This window comes from Desmodus rotundus, chromosome 7, assembly GCF_022682495.2.
Source record: "Desmodus rotundus isolate HL8 chromosome 7, HLdesRot8A.1, whole genome shotgun sequence".
Taxonomy (NCBI): Eukaryota; Metazoa; Chordata; class Mammalia; order Chiroptera; family Phyllostomidae; genus Desmodus; species Desmodus rotundus.
The window spans coordinates 62,414,929-62,433,959 of record NC_071393.1 but is presented as its reverse complement, the minus strand read 5'-3'; the positions used below and the strand labels follow the sequence as shown (position 1 = coordinate 62,433,959).

The 19,031-nt window shown below is 53.5% G+C and overlaps 1 protein-coding gene across 1 annotated transcript; it reads left to right on the top strand.

The window, feature by feature from the left end:
- Positions 1-69: 69 nt before the first annotated feature.
- NYNRIN (NYN domain and retroviral integrase containing) lies at positions 70-18,829 on the top strand. Its single transcript, XM_024555833.4, has 8 exons — positions 70-474; positions 7,267-7,913; positions 8,033-9,583; positions 10,490-10,620; positions 10,749-10,845; positions 12,345-12,446; positions 12,657-12,758; positions 14,197-18,829. The coding sequence occupies exons 1-8, from the start codon at positions 277-279 to the stop codon at positions 17,063-17,065; spliced, it is 5,697 nt and encodes a 1,898-aa protein (XP_024411601.2). The 5' UTR covers positions 70-276; the 3' UTR covers positions 17,066-18,829.
- Positions 18,830-19,031: the final 202 nt, after the last annotated feature.

The window sequence follows — 19,031 nt, the reverse complement described above, 5'->3', positions numbered from 1 at the left end:
GTCCCACCCCCAGCGGCAACCCCTGGCAGGAAGAGATTGTCGCGGTAGCGGCCGCCGAAAGGGACGGAGCTCGGGAGGGCGGGCGCCTGAGCGGGCGGGCGCCCGAGCGGGGGGCGGGTGGGTCAGCCGGCAGTGAGGACCCCAGCGGAGGCGCGAGCGCGCCGCAGGAGCAGGGGGCGTGGCCTGGGCTCCTCCGACGGGGGGCTGGGGAGCCTCCCGCGCTGTGACCCCGGTGACACTTCGGGCTCCCTCCTTCCAGGAGCAGGCGGGGCAGCCATGCTCCTGGCAGGGGGCGACCCTCCCGCTCAGGAATGGGTCATGGTGCAGACCAAATCGAAGCCCCGTGTGCAGCGGCAGCGGCTGCAAGTGCAGCGCATCTTCAGGGTGAAGCTGAACGCCTACCAGAGCCGTCCGGACAGCCCCTACTTCTGGCTGCAGCTCGAGGGGCCCAAGGAGAACATGGGCAAAGCCAAGGTAAACGGCTTCTTCCCGCCCCCACCCGTCCCTTCCTGTCAGACCCCTCTCCCACTCCGCTGCCACCGGGGGAGACAAGGATCCCTAGAGGCCCCGGGATCTGGATTCGGCAGAATGGCGGGCAGGTACTGGGCCATCCTCCCCTCTTTCAAGATCTGCAGTCTTGGTTCCTTCCCTCTGGTTTCTTCTTTCTTTTCAGCCCCACCCCTCTCTTGCGTGCCACCTCTGTCCCTCAAGTTCCCTGAGAGAGGCTCCCCAGCGTGTGTACCCCCTTGAGCCTTCCCTGGCCAGGGCCCCAGCATCCACAACTCCCCTCTTCCATCTGGGGAAAAACTTAAGGTCCTGCAGTTCTATGGCCTCTGCAACACACCTCTTTGTTCTTCACCAAGAGGATCTTTCTATCTCTTTTTAAGTCTCCTTAAATCCTGGGCTGCGCTGTGGAATCTCTCAGAGTGCTGGGACTGGAGGGACCTTAGAGATGCTAGTAAAGCAATGCTGGCACTGCAGATGAGTTATCGGACTCTGGAGAGGGTCAGGGGGCCTAAGTGCTCAGGGTCCGATAGGTGGGGGTGGCAGGGGCTGGGACAGGAACCCAGAGCTCTGGGCTCCCTGCTCCACAGTCTTGATGTCCTAGGCAGCCTGTTGCAGGGGCTCAGGGGTGGTGGTGCCGCTGCCCTGGAAGGCACCAGCCCTTAGGGATGGGTTGAAATCTGGAAGGAGGGCCATGGGCTTTCAGATGAAAGGACCTGCCATATGGGGCTGGGCACTGGATAGGCCAGGACATAGTGCTTCTCTCTGTATTCTCCCTGGCTTCTCTCACAAGTTTCTCCTACACTTGGGCCTCTCAAGCTCCCTTTGACCCCCAATCATGGCCAAGGTCTCCTTCTTCCCTAGGATTCCTTTATCTAATCTTTTCCTGGCAGGAATGCTACAGCCTTCCTCTTCCCCAGACCACCCCAACTGGGTCTATACCAACATCCCAACTGGTCAAGGCCATGGGTGGGGGAGGTCCAGAACGCACTGGCCAGAGGGCAGGCAGGCAGCCTGGAAAGTTCCTCCCTCAGCCCCTCTGTTGAGCTGCTGCTTCAGCAGTTTTTCCAATTCTGACAGAGGTGCTGGGGGAGGGGCAGGGTGCCTACCCCTCAAACAGCTGTGCAGGAGCCGTGAGATGAAGACTTTTCAGTAGCTGGGATAGGGTGGGTTAATAAGAGGAGTCTTTGGGTTGTTTTGGGTTCTTAATCTTTTTGGCGCTTTCTGAGGTGCCCAGCTCCCCCGCTCCTTCTTCAATCCTGGATCAACTTCGCCAGGCCTGTTCGCTTCTACTCCCACTGCCTCCTCGGGGATCAGGGACGGGGCCCTCACACCCCAGGCCCTGCTAATGTACCCAGTGGCTCCTCCAGCTCCCCCCATCCTGTCTTCCACTGGGGAGAGACACTGTTTAAGATGGAAATATAGCATGAGGGGGTTGGAAGTAGGGCAGGGAAGGTAGGGAATGTAAGGCTTGTCCCAGGAGTTAGGAGATCCGGGCTGAATGTGCTGCCACCGAGGTACACCCGGACAGAGGGGTGTGGTGGAGAGAGTTGGAGTTGGGGTTTGCTCCCTTCTAACTGGGTGACCTGGGTCAAATCACTTACCTTCTCTTGAGCCTATTTTCACATCTAGAAAATAATACAAAAACACCCACATTATGGCGTGGTTGTGAGAATCAGCTGAAACAATACATGCTTACGTACGTTTGCAAAATGTGCAGAGCTATAGAGTATAGATGTCGGTTATTGTTGTTAACTAGCTGTGTAACTTTGAGCAAGTCCTTTCCCTCTCTTAAGTCTCAGTCTTCTTGTTTGTAAAGTGAGAAGCTTGGATTAAATGCTTTCTAAGGTCAGTGTAAAGATGTCTTAAGGTTTCTGTGTGGAGGCCCTGTGGCTTATCCTGATTCCAGCTGTAGGGACACAGAATCATGCATTTTGATAATGGCCTACGATGCACAGGCCAACTGACAGAGAGGCCTCAGTGAGACTGGAGGTTGCAGGGTGTAGGAGGGTTGAGGATAAGGATGGCCTGTTGGTGAGGGGAAGCAGGGTCAAGAAGGATTTGGACCTATCTGGAGAAGGGCTGGGTTGCGATTCTACATCATATGTGGCTGGTTTTCCAGGAAAAATCTTTGACAAACTAGAGTGTCTTTACATTGTTTTGTTGTTGTGGGATTTAAAAAATAAAGACATTGCTGGAATCACATTCCCAGGCAGCAAAGACAAACACTGGGAGGTCTGGCCACTGAGGTGAAATCAGCAAGTGGAAAGGAGGGTTTTAGTAATGACCTGAGTCGCCCAGGGACAAGCCCTTTTGTCCTCCTGGGCAAAGATGTGAGGACCAGAGGAGAGGTGCATGTTTGCTTCTCCCCTTTTTGGAGACTCTTTTTGGAGATGGGAGAGGGCATTGATTAGGAGCCAGAGACTGTGTTCAGGGAGCTGGGAGACAGGGTGTGGTTTGCTGATGTTTGGCTTGGCTGTCAGATGGGAGTTCATCTATCCCTGCTTCACACTGACTGTGAGCATAGTATCATGGACCTTGGTGGAGGCCAGGGGTATGCTGGAGCTGGCTCCAATAAAATTTCAGGAAGTTTGCAAACCAGTGGCCTCCCATTGGTAGTTTGAAATCAGCATGATGGGAGTCTTTACACCAGAGAAATTGGCAAATGTACTCTGGACCTGTGGCTCAGTTGGTTGGACTATTGTCCCTTAAACCTAAAGGTTGCAGGTTTGATTCTGGTCAGGGCACATGCCTGGTTTGCGGGTTCGGCCTCTGGTTGGGGCATGTGCAAGGGTAGATTTTTCTTTCCCTCTCTTCCTCTCTCTCTAGAATCTATGGGCATGTCCTTGGGTGAGGATTTAAAAAAAGGGCTTCCAAAATATTTTTAAAAAACAATAAATTGGCAAATGCTACAAATCAAGGCTATCCCCTAGTTGTGTTGTGGGCACGTTACCCTCTCTCTCTCTCTCTTTTTTTTTATTGTTTCATCCAACGAACAGGGAACTTTATTGAGGACCCAGGGTCACAGGGTTCGGGCAGAAGGCCGCCCTGTGGCAAGGTTGTGGTGTGGAGGTTTATTTAATCTTCTTCGTGGGCACAGGTTGTTCTTGTGACCTGTTGTCAGCGTGGGCGTGCAGGTGGGTGGAACACTTGTGGTAGATCATCTTGTCGCAGCTGTACTTCTGGGAGAGCTGGCCAGGGACGGCTCCGCGATGCCACCCTGCAGATGCAGCATCCAGTGCAGGGTGGAGTCTTGCTCAATGTCGCCATCTGAGAGTGCTCGCAAAGATCAGAAGCTGCTGCTCAGGTGGGATGCCCTCCTTGTATTGGATTTTAGCTTTGGTGGTTGCGGTGGTGTCACTGGGCTCCACCTCGAGGGTGATGGTCCTGCCAGTCAGGGTCTCACAAAGATCTGCATCTCAGTGTCTGTTGGGGGGCCACTCTGTCGCCTCATTGAGAAGAAGGAGCTTCCTTCCTTGTTTATTTGATTGTTTATTTGCTTATTTATTTATTTAGAGGGGAAGGGAGGGAGAACAAGAGGGAGAGAAACTTTGATTACAAAGAGAGAAACTTTGATCAGTTGCCTTTTGCCTGACCTGGACCAAGCCTGAAATCCAGGCTTGTGCCCTGATGGGGAGTTGAACCAGTGACCTCTCGCTTTGTGCACCAATGGCCAACCAAGCCAGCCACACTGGTCAGAGCCCTTCTCCTTTTTTTTAAACTTCATTTTTCTTTTATCCAAGTAATTAATAATTTAAAAGTCCAATAATTTTGGAAAAGCTCACAATAGAACACACTGAACCCCTGCCTTGTCCTTCCCAACACGACTCTCTCTTCCGTGCCCTTCCTTGTAGACGGTGTTTGCTCTGACATTTGCACATCTCCACATTCCTAAAAAAAAATTGTAGGTACTGTTAGCTTTTGATTAATCCATTTTAGATATTATTTTTTACTTCTTATTATTGTAGGTGAGGGTTTAACTTCCTTACATTGCCACCCCCTCTATATCCCCAATATAGTTAATTTTCAATTTTCTGTTACATCTATATTTAGTATTTGCATCATGATGCCCATGCAAATATCGTTAACCTCTAAGCATTGAAGTGTACTATGATTGTGTTTTCTTTCTTATTTTATTTCACTGAGGTTTAGAACCCCTTGCTTTTTAATATGCTTATTTTTCTTTGTAGTTATTGCTAATTTTACAATGTTCAGTGGCCTCTCACTACAGTTTTCTACAACGTCAATCTATCAGTTCAAGGTGTTCTTTCAGTTCCACATTTTTTCTTGGAACATCCTTCCTTCGGTTGGTCTGGCCTGTGTAGCTGTCATCTTGCAATTTCTGTTTGCTGTCATTTTTGGCATCTCTTTGCCTTTTTTTTGTTGTTAAATGTCTTGTTTCCTGAGCTGAGTGTCTTTCACTTTCTTGGGTTGCTGGCCACACCCATCAGTAGCTCTACCAGGTTGGAAAGATGGTGCAGTGGTAAAGGGCATGCTGATGACTGCCCTCAGCACGCTTGTCTCTGCATCCTTCCCTCCAGTCTGAACTGGCTGTCCCTCCATGCCTGCTGACATTTGTCATCGTAGAGCAGTGCCTGGCACATAATACGTGCTCAGTAATGACTTGTTGAATGGACAGTGATCTGCAGGACATTGGACAATATATTTTTACAAACACACCACTTTTTCTGTGCTTATTTTGTTCCTGCCTTGTCTCTACTTTTTCTCCTCTTGGAGGAAAAAGGTCTGGATGGACTTTGTGCAGGGAAATTTCTTCAGGTATTTTCTGGATGTAAATGCCTGTTGTTTACTTTTCTTTCCTCCCTCCCTCCCTCCCTTCCTTCCTTCCTTTTCTTTCCTTGAGAGTATAGACAGCATCTTGGTTAAGACCCCAGACTTTGGAATCAGGGTGGCTAAGAGTACCAGCCTGTCACCTCTGTGACCTAGGACATGTGCCCATCCTTGCCCATCTGAAATGGGGATGATAGTAATTCTCTTATAGGGCTGAGAGAGGAATCAATGAGATAATGTGTGGCACATAGTAAGCGTTCAATAAATATTCAGATTTATTATTTTGAAAAATATTTCAGTTTCTATATATATTTTAGTTTAAAAATATTGAATAGTTAATGGTACAAGAAATATTTTAAGCTCTTTGAACAAAAGAAAGAAACCAGACATCATCTTCTTTCCCAGCACGTCTTCATGTTTGAATATTGTTTTCATGTGGTTAGACGTGGTGTGCACGGAGGAGTCTGTTAAGTTCTGTGAGAGTGATCCCACACCTGGTCAGACTCCCCCTTGGGTCCAGCTGAGATTCTGGGTGGGAGGGTTTGGCTTGGGATGTCTGTTTTGAGCTGGTTTTGGACTTATTAGAAAGGGGTTAGACCCAGGCCTAAGTACCTGGGTGCATTTCGGGCCCTTTGGGGAAGGGGTTGGCAGTCTATGACCTGGGCCTCTCCCGTAGATGGAAGAGGTAAGCATAGGCCGGAGCAGGGAAGGACAGGCTGGGCACTGAGCAGAGGGCCTGGAGTGGTCTTTCGGATGGCTGCTGGAGATCCAAAATGGAGCATTTGTTTTCTAATGGAACTGTCTGGAGAGAGCTGGGAGAACGTGACTGTTATCGACACAGAGATATGGAGTGACAGGAGGGCAAATGCAGTCAGCCAGGGGGTGGCTGATGAAGAGGGAGTGCTCCTGCTCCCTTGGAGCTCCTGGATTCATGCTGGTGGGACTCAGCCATGCAGTGAAGGAAGCCAACCACTCCCATCCCAGGGACTGCTAAAGACTGAGTGTGCAAGCCCTGTAAGCTAAAGACTTGGTCTGCCCGGAAAGCCCAAGGCCTCTCTTCTGGTACATACATATTGTGTGTATCTGTGAGGTTATCTCCTGGATGCTGGCCCAGGGACTTATCTCCTCCCCTCTTCCTCTGTCCCCTCTGGGCCACAGAGTTACCATGGTTACGGGTACAGATTGTGCTAGAGACTTTCTGAAGGTGGATTAAGCCAGAATCCCACAGGATTACCCTGTTGTCATGTGTAGTCAGCGTGAGGAAGTAGAAAGAGCCTTGGTTTCAGGGTCAGACAGATGTGGGTTGTGGTCCTGGCCCAGTCACCCTCTAGCTTGAACAAGCTGCATAGCCCTCTGAGCCTGCAAAATGGGAATAGGCCATGCCAGGCGTTAGGCCAAGCACTTCCTGTGTATTAACTCACCGAAGCTCCACAATAGCCTAATGAGGCAGAACTATTATCTCCATTTTACTGATGAGCAAATGTAGACACAGGGAGGATAAATAACTCGCTCCAGGTCACCTAAGTTCCTGGCACGTGGAGGGTGCATCTCCCCTCCCCCTGGCTATTTCACAATTCCGGAATGTCAGGGTAGGACTGGACCTTAGGAGTACCTCATTTAACCTGTCATACAAGTGAAGAGGCTGAGGCCCTGAAAAGATGATAAATTTCCCACAGTTAACCTAACTTACTGAGGTCGGACTGGAAGTAGAGCCAGGTCCTTTGACTCCAAACCTGGGTGCTCCCTTTTCTCCAGGGCTCCCCCATTCTGTCAGTTTCCTGGACAGAAATTATTGTGTGAGGAGGCAGGACCAAGGAGAGAGGGGGTGGCCATGGGGCAGTCATTGGCTTTTGGGAGGCAGGGGGAGGGCACCTGCTTGGTGGGGTTGCGTCTTCTGGATGGGGACATGTGAGCCAGTGGCTGCCTCCTGAAGGGATGACTTCCTTTGTGTTCTCCCCACTGTGGCTGCAGGAGTATCTGAAGGGACTGTGCAACCCAGAGCTGTGGAAGGAGGTTCGCTACCCGCCAGCCCTGCACTGCACCTTCCTTGGGGCCCAGGGCCTTTTCCTCGACTGCCTCTGCTGGAGTACCCTGGCCTACCTGGTGCCCGGCCCCCCTGGCTCCCTAATGGTGGGAGGGCTGACTGAGTCTTTCATCATGACCCAGAACTGGCTGGAGGAGCTGGTGGGGCGGCTGCGCTGGGGCCCTGCCCCTCTGTTTACCCCCCGGGGGATCTGGGAGGCTGAGGTGACCCGGGCCTTTGGGGCTTTGATCTGGATCCGTGGTGACCAGCATGCAGGGGAACTGCTGCAGCTGCCCCCAGCAGTCCAGGAGCTGCTGCTGAGCCTGGTGCAGGATGCTGCGGGCAAGGAGGACATCATCGAGTGGCTCAGCCGCATTGGCACCTCCAACACCCGCTCCAACCCAGAGGTCCTCATCTGCCTTCCCCACCAGCAGAAGGAAGGCTCGTCCATGACGTCCACGGGAGATGGTCCTGGGCCCTTGCTGGAGATGAGGGCCCTCCAGAACGGGAGCACAGAAAACTCAAAGAGATTAACCAGCTTGGGAGCCACCTCGGGACAGAATGCACAGCAGGAGACAGCAAACCAGCTGGTGCGGTAAGTTCTGGAGAGTCAGTCTGGCATCTCTGCCCCTGCCCCTGCTTCCCCACCCCAAGGAAAGAGTTTGGGACCTAATTGGCCTCCTCACCTTTCCAACAAACTTGGGCTTCCTCCAGGGTTGGTTCCAACCACCAAAGTGGTACGGACAGTGCTCGCAAGGAAGGGCCGGTGCCAGCCGCCAGCAGCCAGGATTCTGCGAACCACTCACAAGCGTTGTTGCAGCAGAGGCAGGTCCAGAGGGTGGACGACAAACTCCCCTTCCAGCCTCCAATGTCAGCCCTGGGTGTGTGCCCATCTTGGAAGGCCTGGGCCCCGGGGCCGGCCTTTGGGCCCTTGTGGCCAGGGGCTATTGCTGCAACCTTCTGGAGGATCAATGAACTGCATTCCCTCCACCTGACCTGGCTCCTGTCCCAGGCATGCTTCAGTTTCCCCTTCTGGCAGAGGCCTCTGGGCCCCATTCAGTTCAAGCTGCCAGGGCAGAGTCCTTTGCCCTTAAACCTGGAGTGGAAGCAGAAGGAGCTTGTTCCTTTGCCCAGTGTGGAAAGCCCAGATTGTAGACCAGAAGGGGGGCCAGGAGGAGAGACAGCCCTACAGAACTGCTCAAGGGCAGAGACCCCCCCAAAAGTTGTGAGTTTATTGGTGGTCTCAGGGAGCTCAGCTATACAGGACAAAGCTAGTCCAGGACTTCCACAGGTAGGGCCACCTTTGACCTCTACGTCCCAATACCAAGCTGGAAGTGAGCCGGGGGATCAAGAAAGTGTACAGTGGAATTGTAAGGGGCCAGAAGAAGGGCCCATTCCAGTGCTGCTGACAGGGCAAGGGGTGCCTGCAACTCAAGAGGAATCTGTGGGTCAAGGGAGGCTGACAGCTCAGTCAGTACCTGATGCTCGGACAGGGCCTGATACTCTCAAAGTGCCTGTGACCACCCCAGTGCCCACAGCACAAACTGCACCCGCAAACCCAGTGCTGCCTCCAGCCCCCAAAGTGCCTACAGCCCAGATGATGCCTGCAGTGCACTCAGAATCTGCAGCCCCCAAAGTGCCTTTGGCTCCCACAAAGCCAGCAGCTCATGGGGGGCCCACAGCTCAAAAGGCAGCCGTGGGTCGACTGGCACTGGCAGCTCAAGTGGTTCCTGTAGCTCAGAAAATGCCTGTAGCCAAAACATCACTTGCGGGTCCCAAAACATCGAAAGCTCAAAGTGGGCCTGCAGCTAAAACAGGGTCTACAGCTCCCAAAGCACCTGTGGCCCCCAAAGCACCTGTGGCTCCCAAAGCCTCCAGAGCTCCGAAAACGCCTGCATCTCAGAAGGCGCTCACAGATCCAGGGCCGGCCTTGGATGCAGCCAAGCTCCTGAGAGAGGTCCAGCCTTCCTTGAGGGGCAGTGCTTCCTTCCCAAAGGACAAGGGGGAGGCCAGGAGGCAGGGCCTCCGGTCCAGCAGCACTTTGGCTCCCAGTAGTAAGCACCCCTCTCAGGTGGGCGGGCTCCTGGGGGCTTGGGAGGGGGCCCCAAGGCAGCCGCCTCGACAACCACAGGCGAACAGCACAGTGACCAGCTTTCAGAGATACCATGAGGCCCTGAATACACCCTTCGAGCTGAACCTGTCGGGAGAGCCTGGGAACCAGGGGTTGCGGCGAGTGGTCATTGATGGCAGCAGCGTGGCCATGGTGTGAGTAGCATGGGGCAGGCTGGGCATGCTGGGGAGCTGGGTCAGGGCATTCTTGGGCAGACAGGGTGGGCATTTCTTTTGACCTCTGTATATGGATGACGTGGGGTTCACATGGGAAAAGTGGAAGGCAAGTGACCTATGCTGAGTGGCTACCGCATGCTAAACCATGTGTGTGGAATTGTCACAGTAGCTCTGCAAGTGCAGGTTTCTGTTTTCCCTTTTTGACAAAAGGAGAAACAGGCTCAAGAGACATGGTGACTCTTGCCCAAGGTCCCAGAGCCAGTAAGAGGTCCAGCTGGCCTGTGAGTTCAGATTGTCCACTGCCGAGGCCCAGGCTCTTGCCACTGCAGCCTGCCTCATGTAACATGGCACCAGTCCACCCCGGGCCAGCTTTCAAATGTGTAGCCGGAACTGTAAGGCCCGGCGCAGGCCCCTTCAATGAAATCTTTCCTGACCAACCCTTAGAGGTGGCCCTCTTTGCACAGCACCTACTATGTGTGTGTCAGCACAAATATATGCAAAACCACTTAATGTACCAACACAGTAGAGTTATCTGTGCTGAGCACTCCCAGCACACAGTAGGTGGTCAGCGAATGTTTGCTCCCAGCTCTAATCTGAACTCTGTGAGTGTAGAGTTCGCCTTCTTCCTCCTCTTGCCCTGGAGACCCCCACACACCTGTGCCCATGCACACACATGCTTACACACACAGTAGGTGAGCATACCCAGTAGGTGCTCACTGAATATTTAATGATGGAGGGAAGGGAGAAAGGCATTGTCATTGCCTGTGGTGCTGATGCTGGGGCCCCGGCATTGCCCGCTATGCTGCCCAGGCTCTGAGGGAGGGAGAGAGGCAGGGCCATTCCTAAGTCAGGAAGTGGCTCCCTCACGTCCCACCGCGCCTGCAGGCACGGCCTTCAGCACTTCTTCTCCTGCCGTGGCATTGCCATGGCAGTGCAGTATTTCTGGAACCGGGGACACCGAGAAGTCACTGTGTTTGTACCCACCTGGCAACTAAAGAAGAACCGGAGGGTGAGAGGTGAGTTGTCCCTTCCCCCAGCCCCTGCAGCAGCCCCCAGCTTTTCCTTCCTTGCCTCTGTCCCTACCATGGCCTTTTCCATGTAGCCCTTCCTCTGACGATCTCTGTCTTCTGCCTTGTACCTCCAGAGAGCCACTTTCTGACGAAGCTCCATTCCCTCAAGATGCTTTCCATCACTCCCTCTCAGCTGGAGAATGGCAAGAAGATCACCACCTATGATTACAGGTGTGTCGGTCCCCAGGCCTCTGTGGGACTCTGGAAACTGGGCTGGTGTGTCAGGTGGAGTCCTGCCTCATCCGCTCTCTGGAGATGGAGGCAGACATGTCCAAGGGGGTCATTTCAGAGAGGGACCCTGTGTAGGCAGAGAGAGGGACGCAGTGAGAGAGGGCTCCAGTGTCGGCTCTACCCGAGGCCAGCGGGCATTCCTGACTTTGAGACTCTGCAGCGCCATTGCCCTTAGTTAACAGGCTTCCTTTCCCTGTGGCCTACGAACTGAGACCCGCTACCCTGGATGGGATTAGTCCAAGTGACTCCTGGTGTGTTGAGTGAGTTGCTCCCCCAAGCAGCTGATTTTGAGTTGAAGTTCATGTCTCAAGGAGCTGCTTCAATCTTTCCCTTCCCCAGCCTTGGCACTGGGAGGAGGTATGTGTGTGGTTATGTGAGGTTGGAGCTCTGGCTGGGCTCTGAATATGGTTAGACTGGCCCCGTCTCCTAGCTGAAGCCTGAATGCCTCCCTACTTGTCAGTCCTAAGCACCCAGTCCCCAGCATGGCTGCACAACCAGTGTGCCCAAGGGGGTGTTTGTGATGCAGCCTCTGTGGGGCAGGAAGGCCCTCCTAGAGCCCCTGGGCCTGGGCTGGAGTCCATGCTGGGCAGACATGGGTCTTGGCTTTGCCAAGGCGCCTTCCAAGCCGGACAGGGAGAAATTCTGTTTCTCCCCACTTTTCCAAAAACCTGGCACCTGCTCAGTGTTCAGGCCTGGGAAGGGCTGGGAGGGCAGCTCAGGCATGTCTCCTTCAAGAGCGAGGCCCCTGGGTGAGGTGTTTAAGTACATGTAGATTCAGGCCTGGGTTCAAGGGAAGATGGCTTTTCTGCAGAAGGCCCTCTGCTGGGCGCTAGTGGAATAACATGTTTGGGGCAGCAGGACACTCAATTTTCAGGGAATGCCTAAGGAGGTGGCCTTTTCTTTCTTTCCTGGTAAAAGAGATTAAGGAGAAGTGATCCTTGGGAAATGGGTTTGTTTTTTCAGATGTGTGCTTTTATATGTGTACTACATGAATGTTATGTGTTGGTGAAGGATAACAATGGAAAATTTGCGTGTATGCTCTGGGGCAGACACCGAGCTAGGTACTTCAATATGTAACCCTCACAGCAATACATGGGAGGTATTTAATGCTTTACAGATGTAGAAACTGAAGCAGTAAAATGCACATCTGGGTATGAACGGCTGTGTGGTTTGTGTGGGTATCTATGAATGCCTATGTGTGAAATAAGGGTCTGTGTTTGTATATACAGCTGGGAGGCATCCATCTCAGTTCCCCTCCCAGGGGCTAGTGGTGATCCCAAATACCCCCACAGATGGGGGATGGGCTCCTGAGCCCTGGCTTCCCACTACCAAGGGCGGTCTTGGTCCAACACAAAGTGAAGCTGCAAGTTCATTTCCCCAGAGGCCCAGGAAGGGAGGGGCTGGTCACTGGTCATCAGTGACTCCCTCTCTCCTTGCAGGTTCATGGTGAAGCTGGCAGAGGAGACAGATGGCGTCATCGTCACCAATGAGCAGCTCCACATCCTGATGAATAATTCCAAGAAACTGATGGTCAAAGATCGGTGAGGGGGTTGGGCTGTTCCTTCCCTTTGATTGTCGGGCAGCCCCGGCAGCAGGGTGTTGGGCAGGGAGAGGGTCCTTAGGACAGTGCCCACCAACACCTGCCGAGGAGAGATGTGGGTCTCTGCCCCCGTGGAGACGTCCAGGCAGCAGTGGGGTGTGGGTGGGTCAAGGGCTCCCCTGCAAATGTGCCTCCTCTCTTCTGTGTCCAGCCTGCTGCCCTTCACCTTTGCGGGAAATCTCTTCATGGTGCCCGATGACCCCCTGGGCCGTGATGGCCCCACCCTTGACGAGTTTCTGAGGAAGCCAAACAGGTAATGGGCCTCCCCAGCATCCCAGCCCGTCCGGGGACTGAGCAGAATCTTCCCCTGATTGGCAGCCAGCATTTGTCTAGTGATTTGACTTTTTCACGTCTTTACACTTCTCCCACTTATTTGCGCATCCGTAAACCACTTCCAGTATAGTTTTGCAGCTTTACAGGTTTGCACACGTGCTTTAATATTATGTGTATCCTTCCACAACTGTCATTTGTACTCAATTTTTATTGTTTTTTCCAGAGGTTAATTCATGTGGCTCACTTTAGTGGCTGCATGGTATTGCATCACAGGGGAACCCATCGGTATGGGATCTCCGGTTGAGGGCCGTTGATGGTTTCCCAGTGCTATGCTTTTGGAACTGGTGCTGCAGCCTCGTCCTTGTTCCATTGTGTGCAAGAGCAACTGTGTCTAAAGTCTATGCCAAGTAGATCTGTTTTCCACATTTATTATCCTCTTTGGTCCTTACAACTTGAGTTTGACATACATGACCACTGTCCTAATTTTACAGATAAGCAATCTAAGACTCAAATACTTTCCCAAGGTTCCTTTGCTGGTGCCAGCAGAATTAGTTTGCCGTAACTCAGATCCTCTGGCTTTCACCTCCTCTGAGCCACCTTGCTGCCCATCTCCCGGTTCCCTGGGCCCACAAGGGACTGTGGTGGATTTTCTGGGTAGGGCGCTACTTCCTGGGCCAGTTTCCCTCAGACTCATGCTCCCAGTTTGGGAAAAAAATGATGTGGTTGAAGTTTGTCTGCTGTGTTCTCCCAAATCCCTAGTCAGGCCTCCCTCCCTCTCTTGACCTTTCCCTGGCTCACTCATCCTGGTGTCAGGTTGGAAGCAGCAGTCATCTAATTCTCATCAAACCGCTGACTTAAAACTGGTTGAAAATGTCACTTGATTGTCCTGGCCAGTGCAGCTCAGTTGGTTGGAGCGTCACCCCATAATTGAAAGGTGGTGGGTTCAATTCCTGGTCAGAGCACATACAGGGGTTGTGGGTTTGGTCCCTGGTCTAGGCGCATGTGATCCCCCATCTGGGTGCGTGCAGGAGGCATCCAATTGATGCTTCTCTCTCACATCGATGTTTCTCTCTCGCCTTTCCTTTCTCTCTAAAAAACAATGAAAAAATGTCCTTGGGTGAGGCTAAACAAAGAAAATGTCACTTGGCCAATGAGGTTTTGACTGGATAAGCCTTCAGAGTACATTGGAATTTCATATTGAGAATCCCAGCACATGGTGGAGGTAGAGGGAGTACCTGTGGGCAGGGTCCTGCCTGAGGGCCTGCTCTGTTGCAAGCTGGCACTCCGTCCAACCTGAGCACTAGGGTGGGGCTCCGCAGGGCTTCCACAGGTGCGGTTTTCCTTTTGGCTGACCTCTTGGGGCAGGCTGTCCCTCTCCCTATTCCATGGGGCCCCTCTGCTCTGGTGTTTCGGTACAGGTTGGACACCGACATTGGCAACTTCCTGAAGGCGTGGCAGGCTCTTCCTCCCAGTTCAGCCAGCATCTCTGAGCTGAGTGACACCGCTGATCCAAGGCCCCCAGAGAGTCCTCAGAAAGTGGAAGAAGTCAGGGAGGAGAAGAAGGAGGGGCAGCATGAAGAGCTCAGGGAAAGGCAGGACGAGGAGCCCAGGGAAGGACAGGGCATGCAGAGGCCAGCCGAGGAAGAGGACCTGGACTCCTTGCTGGGGTCGGTGTTCAGGGTTGAGTGCCCTTCCCTCTCAGAGGAAATCCTCCGGTGCCTCAGCCTCCACGACCCAATCGACAGAGCCCTTGACATCGATCTCCTTCCAGCGGTGGCTTCTCCGTCACTAGGCATCCCCTGGGATGGGCAGGCTCCCTGCCAGCAGGTTCTAGCCCACTTGGCCCAGATGACCATCCCCAGCAACTTCACGGCACTCTCCTTCTTCGTGGGATTCATGGACTCCCACCGGGATGTCATCTCTGACTACGAAGCCCTTGTGGGTCCCCTACACAGCCTCCTCAAGCAGAAGCCGGACTGGCAGTGGGACCAGGAACACGAGAAGGCCTTCCTGGCCCTGAAGCGAGCCCTTGTGTCTGCCCTCTGCCTGACGGCCCCCAACTCCCAGCTGCCCTTCCACCTGGAGGTGACAGTGAGCCAGGTGGCCCTGACGGCCACTGTCTATCAGGAGCACTCAGGGAGGAAGCACCCCATTGCCTATACCTCAAAACCCCTCCTCCCTGATGAGGAGAGCGAGGGCCCCCAATCCGGGGGAGACAGCCCCTACGCTGTGGCCTGGGCCCTCAAGCATTTTTCCTGCTGCATTGGAGACACCCCAGTGGTCTTGGACCTTTCCTATGCCTCCCGCTCCACTGTGGATCCTGAGGTGTGGGAGGGCCGCAGGGTTTCGAAAGCGTGGTTGATCCGATGGTCCCTCTTGGTACAGGACAAAGGCAAGAGGGCCCTGGAACTGGCCCTTCTCCAGGGCCTGCTGGGGGAAAACCGGCTGCTGACTCCTGTATCCTCCATGCCTCGTTTCTTCCAGGTTCTGCCTCCTTTTTCTGACCTGTCCACGTTTGTCTGCATCCACATGTCAGGCTATTGCTTTTACCGTGAGGACGAGTGGTGTGCTGGCTTTGGTCTCTATGTCCTGTCTCCCACCAGCCCACCTGTCTCCCTTTCCTTCTCTTGCTCACCTTATACACCAACCTATGCCCACCTGGCTGCCGTGGCCTGCGGCCTAGAGCACTTTGGCCAGTCCCACCTCCCTGTGGTTTTCCTCACACACTGCAACTGGGTCTTCAGCCTCCTCTGGGAGCTCCTGCCCCTGTGGAGGACCCGGGGCTTCCTGTCCTCCGATGGGGCTCCACTACCTCACCCGAGCCTGCTCTCCTACATCATATCCCTCACCTCTGGCCTCTCATCCCTTCCGTTTATCTATCGAACCTCCTACCGTGGCTCCCTGTTTGCTGTAACGGTGGACACTCTGGCCAAGCAGGGTGCACAGGGGGGCGGGCAGTTTTGGAATTTGCCAATGGATGTGCCAGCTCCCATGGTGTCTCCCCACACTGTGGGCAAGAGGCCCAACTTGTTGGCATTACAGCTGAGTGACAGCACCCTGGCAGATATCATTGCCAAGTTGCAGGCTGGGCAGAAATTGTCTGGCTCCTCACCCTTCAGTTCTGCCTTTAACTCACTCAGCCTGGACAAGGAGAGTGGCCTGCTTCTGTTCAAGGGAGATAAGAAGCCCAAGGTCTGGGTAGTCCCGAAGCAGCTCAGGAGGGATCTGATTTTCTCTGTGCATGACCTCCCCATGGGGTCCCACCAGAGGCCGGAGGAGACCTACAAGAAGTTGCGGTTGCTGGGGTGGTGGCCTGGGATGCAGGAGCATGTTAGAGATTATTGCAGGAGCTGCTTGTTCTGCATCCCCCGAAATCTTGGCAGCGAGTTGAAGGTTATCGAGTCCTTGTGGCCCCTCAGGTCGACTGCCCCCTGGTCGAACCTGCAGATTGAGGTGGTGGGCCCAATCACTGTAAGTGAGGAGGGCCACAAACATGTTCTGATTGTGGCTGATCCCAACACCAGGTGGGTGGAAGCGTTCCCGCTGAAGCCCTACACACACATGGCTGTGGCCCAAGTGCTGCTTCAGCATGTGTTTGCAAGGTGGGGCGTTCCTGTGAGGCTGGAGGCCACCCAGGGCCCCCAGTTTGCCCGGCATGTTCTGGTGAGCTGTGGGCTGGCCCTGGGAGCCCAGGCTGCCTCGCTGAGTAGAGACCTCCAGTTCCCCTGCCTGACGAGCTCAGGGGCCTACTGGGAATTCAAGAGGGCTCTCAAGGAGTTTATCTTCTTGCATGGCAAGAAGTGGGCAGCTTCTCTGCCCTTGCTGCACCTGGCCTTCAGGGCCTCCTCCCTCCAGGCCACACCATTCCAGATACTGACTGGGGGCCAGGAGAGGCTGATGGAACCCTTGTGGTGGGAGATGAGTTCTGCAAATATCGAAGGACTCAAGATGGATGTCTTCCTGCTGCAGCTGGTGGGGGAGCTACTGGAGCTCCACTGGAGGGTGGCCGACACAGCCAGCGAAAAGGCAGAGAACAGGTGTTTCAAGAGGGAGAGCCAGGAGAAAGAGTGGAACGTGGGTGACCAGGTCCTCTTGCTGTCCCTCCCCAGGAATGGCAGCAGTGCCAAATGGGTGGGTCCTTTCTATATTGGGGATCGGCTGAGCCTGTCTCTCTACAGGGTCTGGGGCTTCCCAACCCCAGAGAAGCTTGGGTGCATCTACCCTAGCAGTTTGATGAAGTCCTTTGCCAAGAGTGGTACGCCCCTGTCCTTCAAGGTCTTGGACTAGTGAGTTGAAGCAGTGAGGGGGGTCACACCCCCAGGGTCCTGGGCTGCTGCTGCTAGGCCCTTCTCCTCCCCCCATCAGTACTCCTTTCAGAGCTGCTCTGGGGGCCTCCATTGTGCCTTTTGTGAAGTTACTTCATAAAGCTTTGCCGAATTGCCTTGAAGTGGGGACCAGTGTCCCTGTGGGAGAATCTGCTGTCAGATACAGGCCTCTGGCAGTTTCACCCAGGGGAGTGCAAAGTCCCCTTATCGAGGTAGGCCAGGCTCAACGTCTTTCCTCAAGCATCCCCTTCACCCTGCCACATGTGTGTAGGTGTACACTCACAGACATGTACACGCACACCCAGAGTCTGAATTCTGGCTACTGAGTCAAGAAACAGTGTGGTTCAGGACCTCAGAACCAGAACCACACACTCCCCTCTCAAACAGAAACCTCAAATGTAGACTCCTCTCCCCTAATCTTCATGTGGGGACCCTTTGCCCTTGAAGTTGTCACAGTTGATGCAAGTCCATGCAGGCTGTGGAGAGGCAGCCAGTTCCTGGTCTCATGGTCAGTTTTCGCAGGCCAGGTGAGGACTACTCAGCTGTCAAAGAAGGACTAGCAGTCCAGGGACCCTAGACTCAGAGCTGGGGTAGGAGGGTGGCCAGCCACGGGTGACCTTGTCAGCAGGAAAAGGCAAGGGGAGACTGAGTCAGCCTACCTCATTGAACTCCAGCCAATGGAGACAACCCTGACCCCTGCTGTGATGGTATCAACCACACAGGAATCAAGGATCTTGATGCCAAGTGTGGCATCTCTACCTGAAGAGCTGCTTCAACCAGGCCAAGGGACCCAGGCCTCTCTTTGAAGAGGGGAGGGTGTCTGAAACGAGCAGCATGGCAGACAGTGAGGTGCTGATGTGGCTCTACCTCTCAACCCCACTCCAAAGCCCACAGCCCTCCTCCTGCCTCCACTGTACCTTACATCCTCGGCCCCCACATAGTGTGTGACTGCTGTGGTTGGATCACTCCCCACCTCCCACCTTATTTCCTGGACCTGCTTTCTATGTAGAGCAAAATCTGGGCTCTGTCAGAGAACTCTGCAATGATCATGCTTACAGCAAGAGTGAGTTCTCATAAGTGTGTGTGCTTACACGCTGATTTGCTGCCACTGCTGACAAAATAAACTCCAGTGAAGGCCAGCACCATAACCCTCTGGCTAGGCCTCTTATTTCTCCAAAGCTGAGCCAGTCTCCTGGCCTAGCTCAGGCTGTCAACACACTTGGCATTGCAAGAGCTAGAGTAGGACCTGCCATAGAGTTGAATTTGATGTTTTACAGCTAAGGAAATGCCCAGAGAGGAGAAGCGACTTGCCTGAAGTCACACAGCTAGTTTACAGCTGAGCTAGGACCGGGATTAAGTTTCCCGACCCTCAGTGCACCATAGACAGGTTCTGGTGACGGGTGCTAGTGAGAGAATCCCTCAAAATCCCATACTCATATTCCTCCAGTTCCTCATCTCCCATATCTTATAGACAAACTACTAGATGTTGCCCTGAAACCATTTCTAGCTGCTCTGTCCAGGAAAGAATGATTGGCAGACATGGAGAAATTAAAAGATGAGCTGTGGGAGCTTTAGCCGAGAACTTTTCTTTTCCTCCCCTCCCCACTTTTCCTCCCCCTCCTATGGTATGGCCAACCTCATTCTCCCTCCCCAGTGCTATACCTATTCCCCCTGCTAACCACATTTATGAAATTATACCTTTTTATTTTCCATTTGGTTTATCAATAAAAAGGTCAATATGGAGCCAATGTCCAGTTCTTTTTTAACTTCAGTTCAATTATGGGAGCGAGAAGGGTTGGGGGGCAGCCATTAGACATGGCTGCATGTTTCTCAGGCCAGCTTGCAGATCTGGAGACCTGGTGGCACCTTTGCAAGTTCATCTGACCCCAGCTCTTATTTTATAGATGAGACCAGCACTCAGGTCAGTG